This window comes from Orycteropus afer, unplaced genomic scaffold (assembly GCF_000298275.1).
Source record: "Orycteropus afer afer isolate SDZICR_OR568_19922 unplaced genomic scaffold, OryAfe1.0 scaffold00093, whole genome shotgun sequence".
In the NCBI taxonomy this organism is placed as follows: domain Eukaryota; kingdom Metazoa; phylum Chordata; class Mammalia; order Tubulidentata; family Orycteropodidae; genus Orycteropus; species Orycteropus afer.
Genome location: NW_006921680.1, coordinates 6406493 through 6426690, shown reverse-complemented (window position 1 = coordinate 6426690; position 20198 = coordinate 6406493). Strand labels below are relative to the sequence as shown.

The window sequence follows — 20198 nt, the reverse complement described above, 5'->3', positions numbered from 1 at the left end:
ATTATTTGTGCTTTTCCTCTTTTTTATTTTGATGCGAAGGTTTATCATTTTTCCTCGAGGTTACCCTGTGATTTATCATTTTCTTCCAAGTATGGAACAGTCTGTTCTACCTTGCAGATGTCTTGACTTCCTCACCATTCAGAAGTTGTATAACTACACATTTTTTCCCCTCTTTTTGGTTTGTAGTTTTCCTCATTTGTCAATTGATGTTTCTGGTTCCGTGTTTGCAACTTGTAAGCTTATTTACTTTCGATACTTCCATAACTGGGTTGATTTCTGGATTATGTCATCATGTGTATTAATGGTCAGTTGTTGTTTGCTGTTTTTGGTTCTCTGTCCAAAGGACTCCCTCTAGCATCTCTTGTAAGGTTGGTCTGGTCTTAACAAATTCTTCTAATTTCTGTTTATATGGAAATGTCCTAATTTCACCATCATATATGAGGGACAATTTTGTCTGGTATGTAATTCTTGGTTGGAAATTATTTTCTTTAAGGATTTTATATATACCATTCCATTGCCATCTCACCTGCATGGTTTCTGTTGAGAAATCAGTCTTATTGGTTGCTTTGTAGGCAACCGTTCCTTTTTCCCATGCTGCTTTCTTTGTCTTTGGTTTTGGTGAGTTTGAGGAGGATATGTCGTGGTGATTTTCTTTTGGGGTCTATCCTGTTTGGGGTTCATTGGACTTCCTGAATGGCTATGTTCTCATCTTTTATCATACCGTGGAAATTCTCCTCCAAGAAATCTTTGAAAAATTTCTCTGTGGTTTTGTCTTTTCCTTTTCTGGAAATCTGATTATACATAAGTTATGCCTTTTGATGGTATCCCACATGAACCTTAGGCTTTCTTCATTTTGTTTTGATCTTTTTTCAGATTCATTCCTTTCCAAAGAAATACTGAAGTATTTGTCTTCAATCTCACTGATTCTTCTTCCATTGATTCCATTCTACTGTTTTGCTCATTCAGTGTGTTATCTATTTCTGAATATTTAGTATTAGTCTTCTGGATTTCTATCTGTAAAGTCTGTATTATTTCTAATTTTTCATTTATTTTGTCATTTTGTTCTTGTATTGTCTCCTGGAATTGTTCTAGGGTTTTCTCTGTGTTTTCCTTAAGTTTATCAGTGTTTTCCTTAATCTGTTTCTCAATCCTTTGAAGGGACCTAAATATCATTCTTTTGAATTCCTTATTAGGGAGTTCCAATGCTGCTGCTTGCTCAGGGATGTGTTCTGGTCTGTATCTGGCTCTCTTATTTCTGAGGCTTTATCTTGCTTCTTTGTGTAGACTGAGCTGTTGTCTCTGAGATATTGCAACATTTTTGTGTTTATATTTAATTGGTGATTGTATGGAGTGATTTGCCCAAGATTTTAGTTTTTTTTGGATGTTTCTGAGTAAGCAGGGTATTGTGATCCTCTGTTCACTAGTTGGCAGCATTTATGCACTCACCACCTGTCTCCTTTCCATTCGTCAGCCTTCTGTATGTCTGTGCTGTCTTTGGCAAGTGAAGCCTATTCTTAGGTCCCTGGAATCTGAATGAGAATGTTGTCACTTTAAATATCTAAAATGGCTGCCACTTGTAAACATTCAGAATGACTGTACCTGGCTACCACTTGTAAACATTTGAAATAGTTGCACCCTCCGGACAGCTGCAAGTCCACAGCTCAGTTTCTCTCTTTCTTTGCTATTTCCCATTTTAGTCATCAGCCACCAGTGCAGTTATCCACACAGCCATTGGTGAGCAAGGCCAATTTTTGATTTTATAAAAAAATATTAGCCAGATCTCATGTTATAGAAAAAAGGAATAAGATTTAGAAGTTCATGAAGGCAAGAATTTCATTTACAGTAGAAGAAAGTTCTTTAGGCAGTTTAACTATTTTCATGTAGAAGCCACAGAAGTACAATAATAAATATCATAAATGTTAATAATTAAATAAATAAAGTGAGCAATATTAGTTGTTGCTTAGATTTGTTAATTATAGGATTTAAGAGTATTTAATAAATATTTAAATTTCTCTCCTCATTATGTCTTAGTAAAAACATCTTCAAAGAAACAATCTCCTTATTTTATGTTGATATAGCAATACCAAAAAGCTGAGATCTTCAATAGTGATCAATGAGCCTGAATGCAGTCAATGCTCTTTTAATCTTCAGCCAAGGGAATCAATAGGTCTATGACAGCTACTCCAGGTAGACCTCTGCTAAAAAAAATTTGTTGAAAAACTTCACAGAAACTTTTGGGGAAAGACTTAAAAAACAGTCATTGCAGAAATAATGCACTCCATACATATAATTTTAGCTTTGACCCATTGCTAGTACCCAAAAGAACCAGTATGTGAATGTATAATTAGGTGGGGAAAAATTCATTACAAAGTAAATTTTGGTTCTGTTTTGACAAGCAAAAAATTCTCCCATGGCTGCTTCTGAGAAAATTATTATACCTTCCTTTCATCAAAATTTTGCCAATTCTGCACTTCTGTCAAGAACATTTAACATATTTATTTAGGTTGTCTGTTTCTTACCTCACTAAAGTAATGGAGACCTTTATTTAAATTGCATTCCTGTTAACTTATATAACACATACACGTATAAGCTCTCCATATGTAAGAGCATTATTGTGCTCTGTTCCTTCAAGACAAGAAATAAGAAGCAAAGAATTAGTAATAATAGAAACAAAATTGAAGTTTAGAAAGTTGAGAAATTCACCTTGGATGACCTAAATATCCTGATAAAGTAGATGGGCTGCAGGTCAGTGGGAGAGAAAAGAGGTTTGAAAAGAGTCTTGGAACAATCAAAGTTAAAATTCAAAATGGATTAAGAATTTTGTGGAATAACACTAAACGTCCCTTTGAATTATATAATACCCCCATAGCAGATTGTTGGTATATTGAAAATAAATACTTTTGATGAAGTAGATGCTTAGAAATGTTTGTTGAATGAGTAAAATAAGCAAAGCTCTACAGATGCAGCAGAGAGAAGTGGTTCAGAACATGGACTCTGGAGACAGAATTCCAGCACCATCGCTTTTATCTAGGTCTCTCTGTGCCTCAGTTTCCTTATCAGGAAAATTATGGTGATATGGTACCTACTTTATCAGGTTGTCATAAGGAATATGAGTTACATATATGTCTATAAGGCACTTAAATTGTTGCAGCCATGTGGCAAATGCTGTGTTAGCTATCTTCAGAATTATTACAGTAAATTGTACATTTAATAATTAAATAATTAAAGCTAAGAATTTTTTTTAAACGGTATACTAGGAGAATGGTATACTAGATAAAACACCATATACAAAATTAGAAACCCTATTTTGAGTTCCAGTTGCTATTGTCAGTAATTGCTGTGACCTTTATGTCATTTAACATTTTGCAACCTCACTAGTACCTGTCTCCCATTACATGATTGTATTGAAGTTCCAATGAGAAGATTTATGTAAATGTGCTTTATGTACCATAAAGGACATCAACACACACAAGTTACCTATCAGGAAACAATTGACATTTATCAGTTTGTTGGGTTCATGTACCAAATCCCTGTTGCTGTTTTTATTGTTCTTATAAGTGCCATTGAGTCAATTTTGGCCCTTAGTGACCTCATATGACAGAGTAGAACTGCTCCATAGCATTTTTAGGCTGTAATCTTTGCAGGAGCAGATCACCAGATCTTTCTCTTGCAGAAATGCTGGGCTGGTAAACTGCCAACCTTTTGGTTAGTAGCCAAGTGCTTAACCATTGTACCACTCAATCACTGAACCAAAACCCTAACTTCTAGAAATCCTGAAGGTCAATTGTTAATTTACATACCCAAAATACATGATATCAAATATACATGCACAAAGCATGCTACTTTAGGACTTCTGATGGGAAGAAGCCTGCTCCTGCTTGAGACAATAAAATGATGGTGGGTGGTGCTACTGAGCATGAGGTCTTGTGGTGGAGGTAAAAAGAAAAGTTTATACTATGGTGCAAGAGCATGAAAAAAAAACAAATTTGAATGCCATGGCATATGTAATGAATGTAATGGCTCAGAGGTGTGCACTCATAAAATCAGCTTCCCCTTTTCTTAAACCTACCTCTCCATAAGCAGGCAGCCTGCTGCTGTATCAGGAATTTACTGCCATGCACAACTATAAACATTGTGCTAATGGTAGCACTGCCTGAGAACGGTCATTTGAGAGTGCAGTATGTGCAGTTTGAGGCCAAAGGCAATATTTTCTACTCTCCACACTCCACAGGGCACACACTATAATCTGATATAGGGTAAAGATACTTTAATTATTATTATTATTAAAAGCAAACAATCAACTCCAAAGATCAATGGCTCTTTTAAACATGTTTTCTCATCTCTGTTTCCTCTCTGATGTATGGTTATCATGCACCTGGAAAAGTCCCAAAGTGATAGCCAGAAATCTGCCACCACCACCCCTTCTGCTGTTCCTGCCATCATATTTAATTGTGTTTGCTCAACTCGAAGCCAAACTCATATGCAGTATATTTAGATGGTTAAAATAGCATAGCATGGTACTATATTCACAGGTTATTCTCAGCACCACAATTCTTGGGAATTATTCTGGAATAAATAAGGTAAAGAGAAAAGAAGCAACATAAATTTGTTCCAGTGACAAAGAAAACAATATCAAAATGGCAATCTGGAGATCCGCCATGAATGAAGGAATAGAGTGTTCCTTTTGGTGAACTCGCCTGCAAATGCAATCACTGCCTTGTTTGGTATTCTGGATTTATTTTAATGTGGGTGAGAAAGAAAGAAAGAAACGAATAGTAAGAAACCGTGAAAAGTACCATTATTATTTTAAAAGATCAATGTACAATCACTGTACTTACTCTTATATAGCATTAAAGGTAAAGGTGTAGAACTGATATATAGGTTGATTTTCTGAACCTCTAAGGAGTCTTTATTTTTCACAATGGCAACTCTCTAAGTTAAAAGGCATATATTATTTTATATATATTCAAGATCTCCTTTCTGAGGTCCCAGCTGTTACATATTTCTTCAAATACCTTGAAAATCACTTCTAACTAATTTACAAAGGCTTGGTAGGGTACTTATGCCTACTGATACCATCTTAAGCTTTTCAACTTGCATTTTTGCTATCATTTAATAAATATGAATACTATCACTCAAATAAAATGCCCTGATGGTACAACAGTTAAACATTTCTTCAGCTGCTAATTGAAAGGCTTGAGGTCCAAACTCTCCCTGTGGCACCATGGGAGAAAAATCTGGTGATCTGCTTCCTCAAAGATTACTCCAAGAAAATCCTATGGGGCAGTTCTATTCTGTCACATGGGGTTGCCATTAGTTGGAATCAATTTGACAGCATGCCACACCACCACTCCATTAAAAGAATAGACTTTTTTGCTGAAGATGCTATTAATGAATTGGATCAACTGATTAAACATAAACATCAGCTTTTTGTGTTTTTAATCTAAGTCAAACTTCTAATAAAAATAGTAATAATAATAACAGGCACTTTAAACATACAGTACTTCATTAACCTTATCTTCACAAAAATTTGGAAAAAATGATGAAAATACGCATGAAGATAATTTTTACTTGAGATTTCCCAAAGTATGCTTCTTATACCTACATGACAATTAATGGATTGACACAGCAGCTGCAATGATGAGCTAAAGCACAGCAAGGATTGTGAGCACGGCATAGGACTGGCATTTGCATTCTTTGTTTACAGAGTAGCTGTGAGTTGAAAACAACTCGAGGACATCTTACAACAACAGTTCTGTGCTTATCTGTCACAGATAACTTTTTCTTTGCATTCTGATTCCTCATTTGTTCATTCAGTAGATATTACTCTGAACCCAGTATGAGACCAAGAACAAGTCTAGGTACTAAAGACACAGTTGAAATAAGATAGGAAAGGTCTTGCTCTCATGGAGTTTATTTTGTACTAGGAAGGACAGGAGAAAAGGATAATAAACAAACAGAAACTAATATTTCAGTTAGTGATAATTCAGAAAACCTAGCAGAATGGAATGCTATGATGGCTTGGAAGGTCCTTTTACATTAAGGAAAGGCCTCTCTGAGGAGGTAAAATCTGGCTCAAACAGAAAAATGCCACTGACTATGTGACTTAGCTGAGGGTACTGTAAGTGCAAAGACCTAAAGTGGAAAAGAGCTTGGAAAACCCAAAGAACAGGAAGAAGATAATGAACTTGGATCATTATGAATGGGAGGGAGGTATTTTGAGATGAGGCCAGATAGTGGGCAGAGGACACATTCCTGCCAAGGGCTTTGGCTGCCAATCAATTTTTTGTTTTGCCTTTGGAGTCATCATAGAACCAACTCAAAGGACAAGTGGTAGTAATGTCTCAGATACAGATATCCTTGGTACCATATATCTCCTCTTTCATGTGTCTGAATTGTCTCTCAACTCTTAATCTCTTAAATCTTCAACTCCCAAATGCTCATCTGGCCTTTTGACTTTCCTCCTTGTTCAATTTCCCACAGTTTGTGTCTTGCAGCCCCCTCAGCTGACTGGTTTCTGAACTGATATTTGTTCTACCCTCAGTATTGATATAGGCCTAGAATCCATATAACTTTGGTGGTCTGACTGCACAGTTACCTCCAGTTCTCTGCTAGTTCTTAATGGCCTTTTCTGTTGCCTTACCTGGCAGACACTAACACTGCTGCTATGTGCTAGTGTTACTACTTTTCTAAATACGTACTGGGTTTTCAATGTTCAAAAATACTTCCATGCCCTTTAACCTTCTTGATTGTCCCAACAATCCCATCAAGTAGATATGTATTTATCATTATTTCATTTTAAAGACAAAGAAATCCAAAGTCAAAAAAATTTCAGTAACTTTTGTAAGATAAGCACACAACAGGACTTCCCTGAGAGCCCAGGAATCTTGGTTGCCTGTCTCCATCCTTTTTCAGGAGTGACGCAGATCTGGTACACTCCGGGCATTTGCTGTCTTGGAGGAATAAGTCCACAGATAGTCTGCTTATTATATTGAAGCTTAAGACCAGGCACAAGGGAATTTAGGACATGAATAGAATGAATTTCCTTCTCTTGAACTTTTTCCATACCTGTGTATTTAAGTTCACTTTCTTTCTGAGAGTATGTCTTTGACAACATTCTCAGCCCCATACACACTTTAGACCACAGTGTAGAGAAAGATTAGCACAGTTACCAATGAAAGGAGCAAAAAGAGACAAGTGGTTTGTTTAATTAGTGAGTTTTCCTGACATGTTTCATCGAGCTGCTCTGGGTTCTCTCCTGTGGTTAAGGGTCTGCCTACCCCTAAAGAATATAGTTATGTAAAAGAAATCACTTTGCAGGTATAGAATTGGCATATATAACTCTCAATCTAGAAGCTTGATGTTCTGCGGTCTCACTTTCAAATATGTATCTTTCACATAACCATGTTGTCAAAAATTCAGTGAACTAAAATAAAATCAGCATTCTCAGATAAGTCCAAACAAAAGTCTCTTAGAGTAAATAATGGAAACAATTTCCTTACCAGTTCAATATTAATCACATCTCGTAAACAACATTCTTAAAATAAAAGGGAAAGTGCTAGAAGAGATTAAAAACTCTCAGGTGTCTTTCATCCTTCTGAGGTAGATCAATTATGTTCATTGTAGTTTGTGGTGTGTGGTAGTTTAGAGTAGAATGCTTTTCATACTATTTTAAAAATCTAAGGTTCTTATTAAGATGAGATTCTAGCTGTTTCTATTAAAAATTCATGACCCTTTTCCAAGAGAACTGTTTTAACCTGTTATTTCTGGCTAAATTTGTGGGAGTTCTTTCTTCCCACTAATTATTACACACAGCCTCTCAGGGAAAGAGACTTTAATAGCTAGTGATCCAGTGAAGTTTATCTAAAGTTGTTAAACAAAAATAACAATATGCATTTTTGCTTAAAACAAAAATTCCATTAAGAGTAAATATTACACAGAGCAAATTCAGTAAGTTTTGAAGGATGACCCAACATTTTTCTTTCTTGCCCTAGAGTACCATTTAGTGGCTTGGAAGAAACAATCATAATTGAAAAAATACTACAAAATATCACAATACAGTTAATCTACATAAACTCAAAACTTTCCAAATAGCAGAAAAATAACTTATCTTTGTTAGTTTATTTCCAGACAGATACTCAACATTATATAAAACCCTGTAACTGTAGGTTCAACAGTGGGCCTGGCTTCTCCTCCACCACACCCACCTCCCACTTCTCCAAGCAACTTGGGAGAGGATAGGAGCATCTCTGGGGGGCTTGCTCGTGAACACAGTACCTTGTAGACATCTGCCTGCCAAATGGTAAGCTTGCCGGGGGAAGGCTTTGCCCTTGGTGTGGAAACTTCTAGATTTGTTCAATTCTGCCTATAATGAGTGCCTGAGCTTAATTCAGGGGTGAAATATTAAGAAGCCCATTATGATGATTCATCTAAGCCACAGCTTTTATTGGCAATAAGCTGCGCTCCTTTTTTTTTTTTTTTCCCAACATCCATTGAGGAAATACTACAATCTCTCTCTTTCTTATATTTTCTTATATGCACCCTGATTTCTCAAAGATGGTTTGACAATTCTACTATGTCACTGTTATTATTGTCTTTCCAGAGAAATGATGCCCAATATTTTTGCAAAAAGATATAAAACAACATTCTACATCACAAAGATGGTATAGAAGATTGTTCTCATATTCGACTATAAGCAAACACATGATACTGGAACAATAAAAAAAAAAGCCACATATGTATATATTTGATATGGAAAATCCAATTTTTAAAATGTAAACCTTACAGTTTTTCCACTGAAAACTTTAAAAGATATTTTTAAAATGTTAATTGATCCAATATATAAAAAAAAATGTTTATACTTTTGTGTAAAACAAATTACTTGTGTGGGTTTGTAGGCTGAAATTAGATTATAATTTTATTGGGTTGCCCTGTTGTGCCAAAATAACTGGCTGAAAAGTGAAAAATTCAATCATGACAGTTTTACTTATATGTTTCCCCTGACTAGACTAGTTGATTTGGCTTGGCATTTTGTATGCATTCATTAAATTGTTTGTAAACAAAGGTATAATATTGTAATGACATTCAAGTCCATAACTTTTGGTGTTTACTACATTGAAATACTATATATGCAAAGTCAAATATATTTGAAATTCAGACTAAAATCAATTGAATTCATTTCAGAAAAGAATTTAACTGTCATTTGTAAACACTTACCATGGAAAAACAACATTTAGGAAGTATATTTCATACACCTACAGCTGTTATTTTTAGAAGGGAGACCAGAGAGGGAGAAAATAAAAGAGACCCTCTGCTAGTGTAATGTTTTCACTTTTCCCCAAAATATGCTGATAATATATACATACAACCTTTTTCCCAACCAGATTCCCAAGATCCACAATCTTATTACCTGTTTTTGAGCAGTGCACTGAAGGTCATTTTACCCAGTCTCAGATAATTTGGCAGCAAGTTTGACCAATTCCAGTTCCATTTTGTGATAGCTGACTGTTGATAAATGAGAAGACACTATTGTTAGTTATTAATCAGAGTTAATATGATCAGTAAATTAAAGCTCCAGCTGTGATAGACTAACTAAGAAGGAGGGGGGTCCAGAACAAGGACTTAGACAGATAACATCAATCATGTCCACAGAAGAAGATTTTATCCCAATAAGACAACAATTAATTTATAAATCCATTTGGGGATGTAGTCATTATTTATAAAAATATAAATCAATTTCTTGAGTCGTTATTCTTCCAAATGTTAATGGCATTTGCCTAAAAAAGTTTCTCTGAAAAACAAAATAAAATAATTGCTAAGATTTTCATACAACAATTTCTTTATCACCTGGAAGTTTGATTTTAAAACAAAAAACTTAGAAGCATTGAGTTATATTAATGTTATCTATTTTGGTTAACAAATGCATTAAGGGGCGATTATAAGGACCTGTAAATATAAATAACATAAATGATCCTCTATTCTCATTTAATAGATAATTTCACAAGCAAGGAGAAAAATTATTGTGAAAAATAATCCCATAATTCAGAACTCAATAAAACATGCCATTTATTTAAATGAAGTAAGGATAATTTAACAGCTACAATGATTATTTATGGTTTGGAGCATTCTAATGTGCAACACAGGAAAGCAGCCAATACACTCAAACTTATACAATCTATTTGGTTTTAAAGTATTGTAGATGCTTATGCTCCTTAAAATTAAATAGTTTTGATAATAAGAGTATAGACAGATGTTTAAAATCTAAGAACTATCCCCTGTCACCTACTGATTAATCGAGCACTACAATCCTGTCATACAGCAAGAGAATTCTGCCCTGGGTTGTCAGCATTTGAAGGTCTTATTCTACTACAGTATTGATGAATGTAGACTAGAGCTGTAACAGGCATGGGAAAAATATTATCTGCATCCCAAATTAGGCCATTGTTTTAATTCTTATTTTCATCAAAACTCTAGGTCAAGCAATCCTTCTCTTCTGCCCTGTTAGTTCAAATTTTCTGTCAAGAGCCTTCTGGAAAAAGCCACCAAAAGAATGAACAAAGCAAAAGCAACTTTACATTTCAAGTACTATGGCATAAAGATGGTCTTTTTAAATATAACTATTGAAACATGCAGCTTAAACAATGCCATAATCTACATTGAAAAAGTATGTGGTGTTTATCACAATGATTTTATTCCAAATAATCTGACTTTGAGATCATTAGCAAATCCATTATAAATTTAGGAGTGTGTTCAGGGTGATATAAAGCAAATTTACCTCATGCCAGTTAAAGTAGAAACTCAGTGCTCTGTTTATAAACGATTTTAAAGCACACTATTTGCTAATTTACCTGATATATTATAAAGATTGCAAGGTATTTTGTGAGTGTGTGTATTGGGGGTGGGAGGACAGCGAATCAGGAGAGGAGAAGAATGTTACAAAATGCTTGGATCCTTGGAACTTCTATAGGCGTATCCTGACAGATGTTTCCTCTGCCCAAGGAAAACTAACCCGGTTAAAGGTTAAGTTTCACACACCAAACCAATGAATCAGTTTGACAAATAAAAAGAAGGCAAAATAACTTTTCAAAGTGAATTTGTGCAGAACATGTAAATCAAATAAGGTGTTTTGCTTCTCAGCAAAAAGTTTATGGGTAAATATTCAAAGGCAAGGCATTTTTTTTCTTCCTTGTGTAAAGGATGTGTAAATTAAATTTACCATTTTATGTCCACATACCTGATCTAGCATGTTTTCACTAAACACCTTATACACATGGAAAGGGTTAAAGGCAGAAGGCTGATCTCTCACACTCTCCAAGGTTGTCTTTAAAGGCTGGATGGGTAATAGCTTCTCCTCTGAACCATTCATTGAAAACAGTTGTTCTTTTAAATATTCCTTCAAGGGAAAAAGAAAAAAAAAATTACACATAGTGATGGTGATGAGCACATATCTCTTTAAAAATAAACTGATTAATATCCAAATATACCCTTTCAACACATTTCCTAGGTTCCAGTGTATTAGTTGCCTCAGGACAGAATATGTTTTCAGAAGATACATAGCAGAGTACCAATTAGCGTTGCAATAAACCCATCAAAAATAGGTTCAACTAATATATTAGAAGACCATTTAACAAACTCTTATGGAATGGATGTATGCTCGATATATCAGAATCTTTTCAACAGGCATTGTCTTTTCATTGGTTCATATGTTAACATGCCTGGTTACCAAAATGTTTTTTAACTCAGGTGCCTGTTTACTCACAACACAAGATTGCTCATCCATTCATTTGGTGTAGTCGCCACCAGTAGGTGGTGGTGGTGTTGTTATATGCCGTCGAATCGGACCTGACTCATAGCGACCCCTACTTGGGTTTCTGAGGCAGTGTCACTACGGAAGTAGATTGCCCAACCTTCCTTCCGAGGAGTGGCTGGTGGATTTGAACCACCAGTCTCCTGGTTAGCAGTCAAGTGCCTTAGGCACTATGCCACCAGAGCTCTACCAGTAGGTAGCAGAGCACTATTGGGTGCTGTCAAGTCAATTTGGACTCATAATGACCCCCTGTGACAGATTAGAACTGCTCCATAGGGTTTTCTTGGTTGCAGTCTTTATGGAACCATATCATCTGGTCTTTGTCCCGCAGAGCTACAGGGTGGTTTTGAACCAACAATCTTTTGATTAGCAGCTGAGTTTTTAACCATTGCACCATTACAATTTTACTAAGCAGTCTCATTCTCTGAAGGATCAGTTATAATGGAAGTTCTTTAACCCTATTTCCATGCTGTGCACTGAAAAATATCAAGTTCAATAGAAGCTCAGAATATGTATTTGTAATCCCTTAACTATGGAGCTCTGGTAGCAAAGTACCTAAGGCATCTGACTGCTAATCAGAATGTTGGTAGTTCATACCCCCATCTGCTCCATGGAAGGAAGATGGGGCAATCGACTTCTGTAAAGATTTACTGTCTCAGAAACCTAATGGGGGTCACTATGAGTTGGAATTGACTCAATAGCAGTGAGTTTGGGTCTTTTGTTTGTTTAATTCCCTAACTGCCAGTGATAGCCTGGGCAAAATATACCTCATTTTCCAAGTAAATTGGATGAACAATCAAAATCTATTTCTTGGGACTCTTTCTGGAAGATAACAAATTAAGATTACAAAAAAATCACCCATAGTTATCAAATGCTTATTATTCATAAGTCAGTCACTTAAAAAATAATTTTTTTTCCTGATTGTTGGTAAGTCACAGTATATTTTTTAAAGCAAAGTTGGGGTTAAGGTTAAAGTCAGAATGTTAGAGCTGAATAGAACTTCAGGGTCACCTAGAAAACCCTTGCTACTCAAATATGGTCCATAGAATAGCAAAATCAGCATCACATGGGAGCTTGGTAGAAAAGCAGTATCTCAAGCTCTAGTGAATCAGAATTTGCCTTTCAGCAAGGTTTCCTAGGAGATTAGTAGGCACATTAAATTTGAGTACCTCTAGCCCAACACCAGGAAGAAAAGCCTGGCAATCTACTTCCAAAACTCAACCAATGGAAAACCTATGGATCATAATAGTCTGATCCCATTGTGCATGGGACTGTCATAAATCAGGACCAACTCAATGGCAGCTAACAAATCCAAAACCACACTCAATGGTTGGCTCTGAAAGGTCTGTGGTTATCCAAGGGGGAGTGGGAGAGTCAGAGTGAGAAGCCACTGACTGGTATGGTTCACTGCACTTTTCCCTATGTCTCTAACTTTATGAGTAGAGAATGTACACCACACTCATTGTGGAAGGCACATTTCAAGTCCTGAAGCCCACCAAATCTGAAGAAATCATTACTTAACAATGATGATAGTAATTTCTTAAATTTGCTGATTGCCAACCATATCTCTTTAGAAAGATTAATTCCGTTGTGCCTATAGTATGCTACTAAACACATACAGGACCGCTTACTAAATATTATTAGAAATGAGGAAGCAATTAGAAAATAATGTTATACTTAGAATTAGATATTGAACAAGAACTAAATTTTTCACCATCATGACTAATCCGAGTAAAATTTCAAAAAGAAGTAAACTACTCGACATGCATTGGCAAAATACATTGTCTCGGCTAATATAACTTTCCCCTCTTGTTGGTGTGTGCCATTGACTCAATACAGCTCACAGTGAATCCACGTAACAGAGTAGAACTTCCCCACAGGGTTTTCTTGGTTGTAATGTTCACACATATACAAGAACTGTTATTAAATATTATTAGATAGTGATAAAGCCATCAGAAAAGTATTTTGTGCCTAGAATTACATATTGAATAATAAGAATTTTTTTTTACCATCATGATTTGCTGATGTGGGAAGACTGAAAATAAGAAAAAACAGCTGCAAGTACCCATTAATAAATGGAATGTGGAATGTATGAATTACGAATCTAGGAAAATTGGATGTTGTCAAAAATGAAATGGAATGCATAAAGATCGATATCCCAGGCATTACTGAACTGAAATGGCCTGGTATTGGCTATTTTGAATCAGAAAATCATATTGTCTATTATGCTGGGAATGGCAAATTGAAGAGGAATGGTACTGCATTCATCATCAAAAAGAACATTTCAAGATCCATCCTGAAGTACAATGCTGTCAGTGATTGGATATCCATACGTATACAAGGAAGACCAGTTAATACCATTATTATTCAAATTTACACATCAAACACTAAAGCCAAAGATGAAGAAATTGAAGATTTCCACCAACATCTGCAGTCTGAAATTTATCAAACATGCAATCAAGATGCATTGATAATTACTGATGATTGGAATGTCAAAAATGGAAATTAAGAAGGATCAACAGTTAGAAAATATGGCCTTAGTGATAGAAATGATGTTGGAGAAATAATTTTATAAGACAAATGAACTATTCATTGCAAATACTTTTTTAAAACAACATAAATGGTGACTCTATAGGTGGACCTTATCAGATGGAATACACAGGAATCAAATTGATGACATCTGTGCAAAGAGATGACGGAGAAGCTCAATTTCATTAGTCAGAACAAGACCAGTGGCTGACTGTGGAACCGACCATCAATTGCTCATATGCAAGTTCAAGTTGAAGAGAAAGAAAATTAGAACAAGTCCATGAGAGCCAAAATACAACTTTGAGTTTAACCCACCTGAATTTAGAGACCCTCTGAAAGGAGATTTGACCCACTGAACACTAATGACCAAAGACCAGAAGTGTTGTGGAATGATACAAAGGACACTGTATACGAAGAACGCAAAATGTCATTAAAAAGAGAGGAAAGAAAGAAAAGACCAAAGTGGGTGTCAGAAGATACTCTGAAACTTGATCTAAAACATAAAACTAAACTGAACAGAAGAAATGACAGAGTAATAGAGCTGAACAGAAGTTTTCAAAGGGTAGCCTGAGAAGACAAAGTAAAGTATTATAAGGAAATGTGCAAAGATCTGGAGTTAGAAAACCAAAATGGGAGAAAATGCTCAGTATTTCTGAAGCTGAACAAACTAAAGAAAGCAATCAAGCCTCAAATTACAATATTGAAGGTTTCTATGGGCAAAATAGTGAACAACACAGGGAGCACCAAAAGAAGGTAGAAAGAATATACAAAATCATTGTATCAAAAATAATTGATAGCTGTTCAACCATTTCAGGAAGTAGTATATGATCAAGAACCCATAGTACTGAAGGAAGAAGTCCAAGGTGCACTGAAGGCACTGTCAAACAAAAAACCCACTGCCATCAAGTTTATTCCAACTCGTAGGAACCCTATAAGACAAAGTAGAACTGCTCCATAGACAGATTTACAAGACTATAAATCTTCAGGGAAGCAGACTCCCTCATCTTTCTCCCATGGAATGGTTCAAACTGCCAACCTTTTGGTTAGTAGCAGACTGCTTTAACCACTACAACACCAGAACTCCTTGGTGAAAAACAAGGCTCCAGGCAGTGATGAAAAGTTTCAACAAATGGATACAGCACTAGAGGTGCTCACTCATCTGTGCTAAGAAATAGGGAAGACAGTGAGCTGGCCAACTGATTGAAAGAGATCCATATTTGTGGCCATTCCAAAGAAAGGTGATCGAACAGAATGCAGAAATTATTGAACAATATCACTAATATCGCACACAAGTAAAATTTTCCTGAAGATAAGCACACAGAGGGACTTGCCAGAAATTCAACCTGTATTTAGAAGAGGATGTAAAATGAGGGATATCATTGCTGTCATCAAATGGTTCTTGGATAAAAGCAGAGGACACCAGAAAGATGTTTACCCGTGTTTTATTGAATATGCAAAGGCATTCAACTATTTGGATCATAACAAATTATGGAAAACATTGTGGAGAAAGGGAATTCCAGAACACTTAAATGTGCTCACGTAGGACCTGTACATAGACCAAGAAGAAGTAGTTCAACCAGAACAAGCCATAATGCATGGAAAAAATCAGGAAAGGTGTACATCACAGTTATATCCTTTCACCATATTTATTCAATTTGTATGCTAAGCAAATAAACCAAGAAGCTGGACAATATGAGGAAGAATGAGACATTCAGACTGGAGAAAGACTTCTTAACAACCTGTGTTATGCAGATAACACAACCTTGCTTTCTGAAAGTGAAGAAGACTTAAAGTACTTATTGAAGAAGATCAAAGATTACAGTCTTCTCTATGGATTACATATCAACATAAAGAAAAGAAAAATCTTCACAAGTGGACCAATCAACAGTATCATTATAAACTAAGAAACGTTTGAAGTCAGGGATTTCATTTTATTTGAATCCACAATCAACATTCATGGAAGAAGCAATCGAGAAATTAAACAATGTATCGCATTGTGCATATCTGCCACAAAAGACCTCATTAAGGTGTTAAAGAGTGAAGCTGTCACTTTAAGGTGACTTTAAGGACTGAGGTGTGCATGACCCAAGTCATGGTATTTCCAGTTCCCTCATTTGCATTCGAAAGCTGCACACTGAATAAGGAAGATCAAAGAAGAATTGATGGCTTTGAATTATGTTGTTGGTGAAGAATATTGAATATCCTATAGAACACTGAAAGTTCCATGGACTGCCAGAAGAAATAAACAAATCTGTCCTGGAAGAAGTACAGCCGGAATGCTCTTTGGAAGTGAGAATGGCAGACTTTGTTTCATCTATTTTGGTCATGTTGTCAGAAAGGATCATTCCTTAGAGAAGTATATCATGCTTGGTAAAGTGGAGGGTCAGTAAAAAGGGACAGACCCTCAACAAGATAAACTGACACTGTGGCTGTAATGACGGGCTCAAGTATAGAAAGGATTGTGAGGACAGCGCATGACCAGGCAGTGTTTCCTTCTGTTGCACATAGGGTCGCTATGATTCAGAGCCAACTCAACATCACCTAACAACAGTAACAACATAGACTGCCGGAAGAACAAACAAATCTGTCTTGGAATAAGTATAGGTGGAATGAGCCTCCCATACTTCATACATCTTACCAGAAGGGCCCAGGCCCTAGTGGAGGATATCATGCTTGGTAAAACAGATGATTAGTGAAAAAGAGGAAGACTCTCTATGAAATAGATAGACACTGTGACTGAAACAGTGGGCTCTAACATAGCAAAGATTGTGAGGACAGCATAGGACCAGGCAGTGTTTCACTCTGTTCTACCTAGGGTCACTATGATTGGTAAGGGACTCAACAACCCCTAATGAGAACAACAGTCTTCACAGGAGCAGATCACCAGGTCTTTCTCCCATGGAGCTGCTGAGTGGGTTCAAACTGCCAACATTTCGCCTAGTAGCCAAGTGTTGCACTGTTGTACCACCAGGGCTCCTTAATCTCCTCTTTCATGGTGTATTTTGAATTCCTTTGTTTCCACTGTTCGAAAAGAAAAGTATTCTGTCATATATTATGAACACAATGGTGTTTTCTCCCTTCTTATTCTCTCTGACCTCTCTGCTATATTGACACCCATCAGTTGCCATGGTGTCAATTCTGACTCATGGTGGCTCCACGTGTGTCAGAGTAGAACTGTACTCTGTAGAGTTTTCAATGGCTGTTTTTTCAGAAATATATCACTAAGCCTTTCTTCTGAACTGCCTTTGGGTGGACTCAGACCTCAAACCTTTCACTTAATTGTTTACACCACTCAGGGACTGCTGACACTACCCATTCTTAAAAGCGTCAGGTTCATTTTCTGTGACAGTACTTTAACTACATTTACTATTAATCTCATATGTTCCTTGAGATGGTTTCCATTCTTTCTTAAATACCTTCTTTGTAGTTACTTCAAAGTTTCTATCTCTACTTATTGTTTGTTTGTCTTCTCTCCATTGAAGAGCTCCACCTACCTCATGAATTCAACTACCACATGCAATGAAGACTATGAAGTCTAGAGACTCAGTCTCTCTCACCTGTACTCTTGCCTAAGATCTTCAACTACAAATTGGACTCTTAATGCATGGGCATCTTATCTTTATCTCAAAAATACAACATCTTTAAAACCATTTCCCCTCCCCACCTTAACTTCTGTGTTTCTATCAATGACACGCAATTCTTTTTCTCACCTAGGCCTGCACCCATAAATGCTTCTCTATTTAAAAGACATTTTCAAATAATATGTAACAACATACCTGAAGGTACTGAAGACTCATAACACTACTTATCAAATGAGCAAAAACCACAATGCTATTTCATCTACAAGGTAACAATGCCTTACAGTATGCATATGAGTCGGGACTGACTTGAAGGCAGTGAGTTTGTTTTTTTGTTTTTTTTTTGGTTAAGTACTATACTAGTCACTTAGCCATCCTTGTATTGTTGTATAGGTTTATTCCCTGTGGATGTATATTCTTTTTTCTAGTCACAAGACAAAGATCTGACTATTCTCTTTAGTTCTAGCCTCACCTTCCATATTTTTGTAAGGTGAGGCTAGAACTACTTTCTGGCACTATGTCTCACTCAGCTCAATAAACCAACAAGTACTTAGCATAACATTGCATCCAATAGATATTGCCACAACAGTAAATATATTCAGTGGTATCACAGAAAAAATTAAAAAAGTTTTGAGGTTAATTGTTCAGAATGTGGTGGTTCAGCAGTGAAGAATCTTACCTATATCAGATCTCACAGCATACCTATTCATAACCACTGCCTCAGAGGGACATGAGTTCTATGACAGTAAGAACACCCTTTGGAACATAGCAGATGCCTTGTGTCCAATACATTTCAACTTCATTTCATTGATTTTGCTTTCTTCTCAGTATTACTGACTTCTGATTGTTTTTTGTGTTATGTTGTTGTTGCTGTTAGGTGCTGTCAAGTCAGCTCCAACTCATAGTGACTCTGTGTACAACAGAACAAAACATCGCCCCATCCTGCACCAGCCCCACAATACTTGCTATATATATATACTCAAGCCCGTCGTTGCAGCCTCTGTGTCAATCCATCTTGTTGAGGGTCTTCCCCTTTTTCTCTGACCCTTCACTTTACAAAGCATGATATTCTTCTCCAGGGAATGGTCCCTTCTGACAACATGACTAAAGTAAGTGAGATGAAGTCTGGCCATTCTTACTTGCAAGGAGCATTCCAGCTGCACTTCTTCTAGGACAGATTTGTTAGTCCTTTTGGCAGTCCAAGGTCCTTTCAGTATTCTTTGCCAACACTGCAACTCAAAAGCATCAACTCTTGTTTGGTCTTCCTTATTCATTGTCCAGCTTTCACATGCATATGAGACAATTGAAAACATAATGGCTTGGGTTAGGCACACCTTAGTCTTCAAAGAGATATCTTTGCTCTTCAGCATTTTAAAGAGGTCTTTTGCAGCAGATTTGCCCATTGCAATGTTTTGTCTGATCTTAACTGCTGCTTTCATTGGTGTTGATTGTGGAACCAAGTAATATGAAATCTCTGACAACTTCAATCTTTTCTCCATTTATCATGATGCTGCTTATTGGCCCAGTTGTGAGTATTTTTGTTTTCTTTACATTGAGGTTTAATCCATACTGCAGACTGCAATCTTTAATCTTCATCAGTAAATTCTTCAGCCATCTTCACTTTCAGCAAGCAAAGTTGTGTCATCTGCATATTGCAGGTTGTTAATGAATCTTCCTCCAATCCTGATGCCACATTCTTCTTCATATAGTCCAGCTTCTGAGATTATTTGCTCAGCGTACAAGTTGCATAAGTATGATGAAAGATACAATCCTGACACACTCCTTTCCTGACTTCAAACCATGCAGTATTGTCTTCTCTGTTTGAATGACAGCCTCCTGGTCCATGTATAGGTTCCTCATGAACACAATTACATCCTGGAATTCCCATTGTTCTCAATGTTATCCATAATTTGTTATGATCTGTCAGGCGGAACGCTGCACAGTCAGGCGGGTAAAAGATTTAACAGGAAGAAGCTAGAAACAGGCCAACCCGGATGCAGCTTCCACCTAATTGGTTCCCGCCTTATTTTGAACCACAACAGATCCTCCCCCCTCCCTTAACAAGTATGCTAATGAGGTGCTTTCACCTGATTGGTTTCCACCTTTTTCCCTCTGCCCCCACTCAGGTCCACTATGCAACTATATAAGCGTGCCCCCCCCCCCGCCCCCCTCAGGCCTCTCAGGGATCTGTAAACCTCACCCGGGAGCGCAGAATAAAAACTTCTCTTTAACTCCACTTGTGTGCATCCTCTTCTCCTTTCCGCCACCTTACATCTGGTGCCCAA

At 36.6% G+C, this 20198-nt stretch overlaps 1 protein-coding gene across 1 annotated transcript in view; it reads right to left on the bottom strand.

The window, feature by feature from the left end:
• Positions 1–20198, bottom strand: part of KIAA0825 (KIAA0825 ortholog) — a 653154-nt gene that overhangs the window by 340386 nt on the left and 292570 nt on the right. Inside the window, exons 17-18 of the mRNA XM_042781175.1 lie at positions 11234–11392; positions 9410–9504 (exon numbers count right to left, since the gene is read on the bottom strand). Of these exons, the coding sequence (XP_042637109.1) occupies positions 9410–9504; positions 11234–11392 (254 nt within the window). The remainder of the gene's footprint in view (positions 1–9409; positions 9505–11233; positions 11393–20198) is intronic.